The following is a 10,455-nucleotide window of genomic DNA, read 5'->3' as shown; positions in this document are numbered from 1 at the left end:
GGCTTCTTGGAGAATGGACATTATTGACCAATAGAACGGAGTTCTTTCCAGGATTCTGAAAAGATTTATGTTTAAAGAAGGGCTTCAATGAGGTCAAAGATAGATTTAAAAAAAAATTAAATTAGACCATTTTAAAAAACACATTTTTATTGTTATCATGTTGTTGATGAAATGCTTTGAGATATACTCAGCTGCTGCTAATATTATGTTTTTTTATCCAAATTAATCTCTCCAATAAATAATTGATTAGTATTTGCGCATAGCTCATGAATGACTGTTTGCCTCATATTTAACTTATACGATTATTATACTTTTTTAAGCATATTCTCATGCCCTCGAATATTAAATATTTTCATTATTATTTTATTGTAATTTTTTCGATATATTTTTTTAATTTCTTGTCTTTTATACTACGGCATAATATCCTGTCACTATTTCAGAAAGTATTGTGAGGCTGTGAAATTGAAAATGAGATATTTTTTATTATATATTTTATTAGGTTGGAAAAATATGAAATAAGTTAACAGCGTTAAGGATAAATGAACTTAGCTTATTACAACCAATTATTTCAGCCAGTCTCAAACAAGAAATCAAAATCTGTATAGAAGAAAGTATTATTAAATCAATAATACAAAAAAAAAGTGTTTAGGATCCAGAGGCATGAGTTTGAAAAAGAAAAAGTATTACGATTGTAAAACAGTGATTCACAAAAGGGATTCCATGATCTTCTTCCAGATGTTCCTCGAAATAATTTAGGAATGAGTCATTCCACGTCAACTCAATAACTTGTTTGAACCTAACAATCTCAGAATTTCTTCAATTTTCTACAGATTTTGTGTAGGTATCCTAGCATTTTTTAACATTTCTTGAAAAGAGGACATTTGACACTCTATTTTTATGAAATGATCATGTAGGGGTTCCACCATTTACCTACTACTATTAAAATACCAATCTTTATTTTATTTTAAAATGAAAATATTTAAACTTAATGTTTAACAAAAAAGGTGGAATGCTTATTAAAAATGAAATATATAAACTGAAGTTTTTAAAAGCATGAGTCCATAAACGATACAATTTATTATACTGACTATACACTATTGCATAGATCAATGCTAAACTTATAATTCATATTAAATATCATTTTTCCACAATACAATTCTTTTTTAAATGGTCGAAAATTAGACCTTTCCGATTATTTCGAAACGAAACATCACATTGTGAGAATCTTCTTTTTACATCACATTTTGTAATAGGAGCATAATCAAATTTTAAACTTCAAAAAGGGGTTAAAAGCGTTTAATTTTTCAATGTTTTCGTTTTATTCTTTCACTTTTCCATTAGAAATTCCAAGTTCGTTTTTTATGGATCATTAGTGACACTGAATAGCCTTGATTTTTTTTGTATTTATCCCCACTTCAATTTCCGGTCGATTTCTTTTCCACTTTTACCATTACATAATTTAAGCTCAAGCCTATTGTCTAAATTACTTGTAAGGACAATATGATTTTATTCCAATTGAAATTTGCGTGGGAACTTTTTTTCCTCGCCTTCTTCTTCATTATTTTTTAAGAAAGAGAATCAGAAATTATTAAATTATCTTTAGATTAAATGAGCGATAACCCGTTTTTTTTTTCTCAAACAAACAAAATATTTATTTATCCTCAAATATCGCTTAATATTTATTTGAATACAAAAATAAATCAATTTATATGAAGATCCGGGATCCAGTAACTATTAGTTCCGAGGTTCATAGAGATGTTACCTTTGAGTATGGGCGCCGAATTTCGAAGAAAGTTTTGGAGAATAGATGTAGAAAGCATAAGGATGGGATTTTTTTTTAATTCTATTTCAGGTAGGGAATGTCAAGTGTGTTTTTGGGGCACATCTATTTTTATTATTTTCTATCAATCTGTAAATTGCAATCTTTTTAAGGAGACAAACTGACACAAAATAATAAAATACTTAATATAGCTGGTAAAGACATTTTTTTTTTTTTTAAGGAGAATTCCAATTCTTATACACACATTAAATATTTTATTTTGTATATTTTTTATATCTAAGAAGTTTATTTCAATAAGTTGTAATTATTTTAGTTTAAAATATAATGTAATGACAAGAAATCGCGATGAAGAATAATACAATATTACTGGAATAGATAATAAATTATAAATAGAAGAATTATAAAGAACAAATAAAATATAAAAATGATAATAAAAGGAGTGGAAAAAAAGTGGTAAATAAGATTGTAGGTTTTGATAATGGAATCAGAGAGACAAGGGGAAGGAAGAAATCAAGAATTGGCATAGAATAAATGAACAGAAAATATGATGAAGAGATTGTTATTCTCTTTACGTAATCGGTCACGTTAACGCATAAGTAAGAAATATTATCATAAACATGGCACTAACAATAGGAAGTACAGTCATACAATTCTAATTTCAAATTTATGGAGAATTATTAAGTAATTTTTTGAGAGGAAAAGAAAAATTTCTTTTTCAAGGCAACGAACCTTCGAGATTTTATTTAATTTAACTGGCTTAATTACTTATTACTAAGAAGATGGGTTCCAATTAGAACGATGAAAAGAAATGATAATATGGCGAACAAAATGGTGATTGCATTCAACTTTTAATAGATACTATGTTTGTGAGTTTCTATTTTCTTCTGATCTGATTTATCGGCAGGATAATATTTCAATATCATCTTAGAAATTGATACCGATCGGAGAAAATGATTAGTTAAATGGGAGTAATTTTATACTTCAATAATTTTCTAGTTTGGGGTTATTGAAAATTTCTCAAATATATTTTCCAATATGCGTGTGTAAGATCATTAATTTTTTTTTCCATCAACGAGAGTTTTTTAACGCTCAATTGAAAAATAAGAAGAAATAAATTAGATTTCTCTAACAATATTCTTTAATCGATGATTTATTTTTAATATTTTATATTTAACTTAATTGAAATAAATAATTAAGTGTATAGTATTAAGTTCTAATTAAATTGTAATTAATTTGATTTTATGAATAGATAATTAACGTGAATATTTTTTAACATTAATTAACAGTGTAAATAATTTTAATTTAGACTTTAGTTTCTATAGAGTTAAGTTCAAAATGTATTATGAACAATCGACTGGAACCTTCGGTGAGTGTGAATCCACCTTCCAGTTGATCACACCACCTCAGGTTTTTGGTGGTCGAGGAAACTTGACTGGGCTGAAACCGATTCCTCAAGTCAGTGGACTGGACCGACGTATTTCCATTGGATTGGAATATCAATGGGCGCCAGTAGCTCGCGTCAGTCAACTGTAATCGCGGCTTAAACTAAACACCAGGGTGTCTCCCTCTGCACCGGATGACCAAATGATAAGAATGATAAGCAAAAAAGACATGGACATGTGCTTGATAGATCTGGTCTCCATCTTTCATGTGACGTCATCCGGTCTCATTTCCCGTCCATAGGCACATTATTATCCATAGAGTATTTATTCAACTCTATAATCAAAACCCACAATATAAACTTATGGAGTCTAAGATTCAATGAAACACGAGTTGGTCAATCCTGGTTTATGTTTTCTCGTCTTTACGAAGATATTTCTTTGAGAAATGCAGTTACTGAACGAAAATAAAGTTGTTCCCATCCTTTCATTCTCAATGGGCTGTTGCACTACTGATTGATTTATTTTATTGATACTTTATTTTTTTTTTATATTACATTAGTCTTGATTGTGAATATTGCTTTTAAATATTGTTTTGAGTTTAGGTGACTATTTTTATTCTTTATTTCCCAATTTCCCAGAATGAGCTTGCAGAAAGAGGAGGGTATAAAGCCACCAATTACGAATTGATTACAGAGGATGGATACAGCATTTGGCTCCACAGAATTGGAAGTAACTCCGGTTCTCCTGTTCTTATACAACATGGAATTATGTTGGCTGCAGATTCCTGGATTACCAGAGGACACAACAAGAAGGATCTTGGTAATACACGTATATATGTTTATAAACACGAAGTTTAATTACTCCAATGTCTGTGTTAATTGGGAATTATGTTTAAAAAAAATAACCAGCTTATTCTCCAATTGCAGCTTTCATGTTGCTTGGCCTAGGATACGATGTATGGCTGTCCAACCATAGAGGTACCTTCTTCAACGAGTATAGTACCAAGTATAATAAATCAAACATTAGATTTTGGGATTTCAGGTCAGTAATCACAAAAAAAATACAATTATATTAGTGTAGATTTGTATCAATATCATGCCCCTTTTACTGGCCACAATCATTCTGCTGATGATTTTGAAAAATTATAGGTCAGGTAATACTATTTATATGAATGTTTATCATCTACCTCCTACCCCCTACTATGCTGATAATTATGTCTCCTTTCATTCCACCTATCTTTATCTGATTTATTTTCATAATGAAAATTGGATAAATCAGTGGTTAACTCTATGGAACACACAAAGGTGGATATCGAAGTTTGTTCACCAAGCATTTGTAGGTATTATGAATTTTTGGCGAGGCAAATGTTTAAATCCCGCGATGACCGGGTAGTTGGTTACTGTCGATAAGGACAATCAAATGTTTCGATCCTATCAATTAATCGAACAACTTGGAGTATGGATGATACAAGAAGTAAGGATCATTGTAAACTATTTAGAGGTAATTATTTTTCCTTTAAGAGCAGATATAGAATCATTGAAAAGCTAAATAAAACTACTTCAACTTGTTCGTGTAGTCGAGTATTTTAGCTAATGATAAACTAAACTAATAACAATAAATGGAATTTGGTCGGGGTGTGGTCGAATAAAACTCAAATAGTAAATTGGTACTCTATTTTTATTTGAGCCAACGTTTCGCCCCACGTCACAGGGCTGTTTTGACGGGAGTGATCTGACTGAGATCAGAGTGACTCTGACTTTGACTTCCGTCAAAACAGCCCCGACGAAGCCCTGCAACGTGGGGCGAAACGTTGGCTCAAATAAAAATAGTATACCAATTTACTATTTGAGTTTTATTTGACCGCACCCGGACCAAATTCCATTTATTGATACACACAGTCAATAAGCAATCTTCCAGTAAACTGATAACAACTTGAACACTTATTTATTAATACAGAATATAGGAACAAATATGAACTTCTTGATAACACCAATAACCAAACATTGTGACACTGACGTCATCCCGCCTTGCAACTGCATGGCTATAACTCTAAGACTTTTTTATGTTCTACCAACTTAGGATAGAAACTCGCAACGTTTATTAGTCGATTTGCTTTGTTTCTTCATTTTTATCACGTCAAAATCTCATTTTTCCTATTTTTGGCACTTACAACCTTTTCCAATCTATGCCTCATTTCATTCTGTACATTGCCGTTTCAACCCTTGTTGTCGATGTCCATTTCCTTCCTATATCATGATCCTGTACAGTCTGTATGAGCCAAATAACAGCCAGACCGATCTGGTAATAAATAAATAAAAACAAATGGCCTGGAAAGATCACAGAATCTGTAAAAATTATGATATTATAAATATCTCTTTTAAGAAAGGTAAACTTTTTTTTAAGTGAACACGCTAGTATTTTCGCTCAGGCTAACAAAATTGAAAAAAATATATCTATTGATGGTATATACAGGACTTAATTTACTAACAATTCCAAGATTTGAATTAATTTTTACTCTATTAAGCATAGTTTTATTATTTTGAAAGCGATATAGTTTATATACTTTATAATTAAAAGTCATTTTCACTTTTGAATCTTGTTTATTCATTATTTATTTTTCAAAAATATTTTCAATTTTTTCCTTAGCTTGATAATGGGCTGTTATAAAATTTTTAGTTTTTATTATATTTTTTTCATATTTTTTTTAGTTTCCATGAATCAGGAATATATGATTTGCCTGCCGCCATTGACAAGATATTGGAGGTACGCCAGGTTGAAAAAATATTCTACGTCGGACATTCCCTTGGTAATGTTTGAAGTATTATAATTATTGTATGAAAATTATAAACGAAAAGCAATGTAATAAAAAAAGAAATGAAGAAGATTGCTGTAGATGATACAGCTTATGGTTTTGTATTGTTGAATATTACACAACATTAGTTTGAAGTCCCTTATGAAACATAAAACTTGAAGCTAATATCGCTGCTTTGCTTGAATCGTGGCACATTTGACAAAAAAAAAAAAAGTGTTGGTTTTATTTTGAAATGAACGTGTTCCAAAGATAATAGGGGTTTCTGTTGATAGGGGTTTCTTTCTCTACTGTGGTCTCTCTATAGACTATCCTAAAGCTTGTGGAGTTGTCAAACAGTAAACAGTCAACTTTACAAAGTATAGAATAGGTCAAATTGAAAATAAAATTAATTAACTATTTCTTTTTGTCAGATATGCCAATATCCAAGCAAAGGAGGGGTATGATGATAAACAATATTGAGGTTGGCTGCCAATACCTCCTATCTACAAATTATTTGAATGTTTTGATAATCCTTCATAGTATCAATAAAATTTTGATTGTCAAGAGTAAAGAAATGAAAAAATTGTTTTTTTGTTGACCTGTGTGATCAAGAGCTGTAATATTTTTGACATATGGGAATCCAACAAAGGGGTTCACTAGATCTTTATTGCATGTAAAACCTATAATGTAAGTGGTGACCTCTATTGGTAGTGGTAAGGAAACTACAAATCACTATTGTTTAAGATTCTGATATTTTGGATCAACTCTTCAAGTATACTCAACTGAATAAGTCCCTGCCTTAACCAACTGTATTTCAAAATTCCTTTTTTTATTTATTAAAATAAATCAGACTAAATGTTTGCTCATGGCAGCATTTTGTAAGATAATTGATGTAAGTGTTTAAAAATGCCAAATATTTTCTACGACCTCTTGATTGAGGTTGGAAATTAAACACTATCATTGTTTCTGAAATAATTCCAGAGAAAATAATATCTCCATAATTAACATTTTAATATACATTTTTATTTTTTAGGGACTGCAACATTTGCAGTGATGTGCACGGCCAAACCAGAGTACAACAATAAAATAAAAGCAGCCTTATTAATGTCTCCTGTTATCTACCTGAAACCAATTAATAGACTGCCACTATTATTTCAAGTGCTGGGAATGTTTAAAGACTTAATAATCGTAATAACTTTTATAATTTTAATAATGATATCAAATTTTATAGCATGATAAAAATATTTTTTATTAATGATTTGATTTTTTATCATATAGCTTAATAGTATTTTTTAGGTCATATTTCTTAACTTTAATAAGTATACAAGTAAAAGTCCTCAAGGATTGGCTGTACATTTTTTAAAAAATCAGATTGCTATAATTTGGCATACTTATGCCTTATGGGCTGATCAGTTGTAAATTATTTTGATTTATGGTCAACTCAAACTATTTTTGAGCATACATCATCAAAAAAACTTTGAAACCTTTAAGTGATTCACATGCTTAATTAGTGTGTGAAATATAGTGGTTCAGTTGATTCAGACTTTGGTTTCTAATTTTTCGGATTAACAAAGCCTTTCTGAAGTAAGTTACTAAGAAAAACAAACTGGCTACAACAGATACAGTCATTTGTTTGGCAAGACTAACTGTTAACAACATAAACAAATAACCAAATAAAATATGTAGAAATAAAATGAATAGAGATTGAAATAAAAGGCCTGAATGAAAGGGAGAAACAAATTTTAGATTAATTTGAGGGTTACTAATAATACATATTAAATATGATAAAAAACAATACTGTGTGATGACTATTTACTGCGGTGGTGACTCTAATGGGTCAGAGTCGAGAAGACGGTCCTGAAGAAAGGGTGTTCTACTCCGATTGGTCAGAGGAAGATATTCAGATAAACGCAGTGAATAGTATTAGTCACAATTAACAGCAATGATGTATTAACATAAAATAAATGGTATCAGTTATAATAAATTGCTCAGATTTAACTATTTAGGTTTCCTATTTTTTTTTTTTTATTTTTTATTTTATTTTATTTAAGGGAAGACTTTTCAAACAATAAGTTCTTCATACCTTTTCGGAAAATAAACATGAATTATTGCCTTAATTAGATGCAATTACTGAAAGTCACACAACCACAATTATCACAGACACTAAAGACAGTTCTAAACCTTCAGCAAATGAAAATAACAATCTATAAAAAAACTAACTCTTCGGTATAAATAAATAAAAGTGGGTGTCGTCACTTGTAAGTGAATTCATTCAAACAAAAAAAAATAGTGGAAGATACAACATAATGATTTTGAAACTAGTTCCAGACAGCAGGGTTCTGATATCTCTATGGCATAGTTTAGAAACCAAATACCAACTGTCCCCCTACGACAAATAGCCCTGGTGTCCCCTATTTGCATATGTCTGTGTCTTTATGTTATATTTTAGTTAAATATACCCTACACATACAATACTGAATATATATTTATGTATTTTTTACAGAGTACCTTCAGTAGTTCTGGTAATTATAATTTAGGTATAAGAACAGAAGAGTTTGAGAGAGGCTTGAAAAATGTTTGTGGAGAGCAAGCCTTAACACAACACTTGTGTTTGGGCATTATTGGTATACTTGCTGGTGAAAACTCAAAGAACATAAACAAAGTTAGTATTGATTAATTATAAAAATCGTCATCCTCAGGTATCTTATTTTTTTTATGTTATTTTTAATGAGGTCTTAATAAAAGAACTGAAATTTTATATGAATCAGAAAATTAAATAGAGAAGTCTGTGTTAAACAAAATATCTAAGAATAAAAAATCAATTAATTCTATTATCTAACATATCTAAAAGAAGTTTTTATTTAGAAATAAATAATATTATGAAAAACATTTTGAAAAGATGGTCAGGGTAACAGTTAAAATCACAAAAAAAAAAAAAGTATTTCAAATCAATTTAATAGATACCTTAAGTACTGAGGGGATTTATTTGTAATGAACTAGTTTTATAATATATGTCTTCTACTAGATTACTATAGTCAACTGGTTAACATACAATTTTTTAAAAAATTGTATTCAAATATATAATTATTTTAAATATTTTTATTATCTTTTTTGAGACCAGTAGTTTTATTAATAATAACAAAAATTATTCAAATAGTCTCAAGTTTCTTTATTAAACACATTACATGTACAAAATTCGGCAGATCTTGCTATCATCAATGACACTCTTTATTTTAATATCGCAACCTCACATTGACTAATTAAAATTTGCAAGTTATTATGCCCAAGTCGATTTTACAAAGTTAAAGTAAACCTGTTTGTCACTATAGCTTTTATTAATAATTTCTATTCTTCTTACTTTTTATATTTTACTATCATTAATTTGCCACTACACTATAGTAAAATACTAAAATTGTGTAGGATAGATATTATTAATAAATGCTTTAATAACAAATAGGTTTATTTTAATTGTGTTTAATTTACTAGTATATAATATCCTGCAAATTTTAATAAATCAATATGAGACTACCAAACTAAAATAAAAATTGTCCTTGATGATCACCAGATCGCCTGAAACATTGGACATGTAATATATTTTAATAAAGAAGATTGAAACAATTTGAATATTTTTTGTTATTATTAATATATAATTATTTTTTAAATTGGAGGTGCACAACTAAGTTCCCAGAAAGATATAACAGACTGATGGTGAACTCATGCAACACTAAGTTGAGATTACCATGCCCTTGTAGTACCTTTAAAAGATAAATTTTAGGACTATTTGATTTGATATTATTTGTTTTAAAAAATAAGTATATTAGTTAATTGACTAATTGATTCTTGTTTTTATCCAACATTTTTTCAATAATTGTTTTCATTTCTGGATAAATTGAAAAAAAAAATTGATTTATAGTTTAACTGTTAATTAGGTCAATTGCTTGTGGAGGGACAAGAGTTCCTGCCCCTCCCCCAGACATTTCTTATTTCCCCATCGCCATATTTTGAATATAGTAAAATTAAAGTTACATAATGTTTAAATGGTAGAACTTAAATCTCTGTACATCCAATTATAAGATTGACTTTTATTTCGGGTCGGACAAAAAAATATGGAACTTCAACAAAAATGATTTTTTTACTTACTTTTTTAGACTCAATAGAGTCAAAAACATTTAATATATATATACTAATTTGTCTGTTATAGATGATTATTAACACTGTAAAACTGAGTTGCTTTAGTAAAAATTACTGAGAGGGAAGAATAAACATAAAAGGAAATATGTTTTACTTTATAACTTTAATTTATTTATTCTTCCTTTACCAAGCTTCTATACGTCAGTTTAGTACATTATTATTTTAAAGTTTGGTTATTTTTTTGTTTTTTCAACTGGCATAAATCTTATTTCATTTGAAAGCTTTAGCAATTGAAACATTGTTCTTTCAACTTTAGAGAATTAGAGAATAGTTCAAACTATAATGACAGAAATCATTTACTCAATAACAAT

General features: G+C 29.0%; 1 protein-coding gene across 1 annotated transcript in view; it reads left to right on the top strand.

Moving 5' to 3' along the window:
- Positions 1-8,645, top strand: part of LOC106686499 (lipase 1) — a 9,878-nt gene extending 1,233 nt beyond the window's left edge. Inside the window, exons 2-6 of the mRNA XM_014429846.3 lie at positions 3,801-3,981; positions 4,089-4,203; positions 5,871-5,968; positions 6,987-7,141; positions 8,457-8,645. Coding sequence (XP_014285332.2) covers positions 3,801-3,981; positions 4,089-4,203; positions 5,871-5,968; positions 6,987-7,141; positions 8,457-8,630 — 723 coding nt within the window. The 3' untranslated portion in view covers positions 8,631-8,645. The remainder of the gene's footprint in view (positions 1-3,800; positions 3,982-4,088; positions 4,204-5,870; positions 5,969-6,986; positions 7,142-8,456) is intronic.
- The last annotated feature ends 1,810 nt before the right edge of the window (positions 8,646-10,455 follow it).

This window comes from Halyomorpha halys, unplaced genomic scaffold (genome assembly GCF_000696795.3).
Source record: "Halyomorpha halys isolate HHAL.00 unplaced genomic scaffold, Hhal_1.1 Scaffold832.1, whole genome shotgun sequence".
Taxonomy (NCBI): domain Eukaryota; kingdom Metazoa; phylum Arthropoda; class Insecta; order Hemiptera; family Pentatomidae; genus Halyomorpha; species Halyomorpha halys.
The sequence above is the reverse complement of the archived record's forward strand: the minus strand, read 5'-3'. Positions and strand labels throughout refer to the sequence as shown.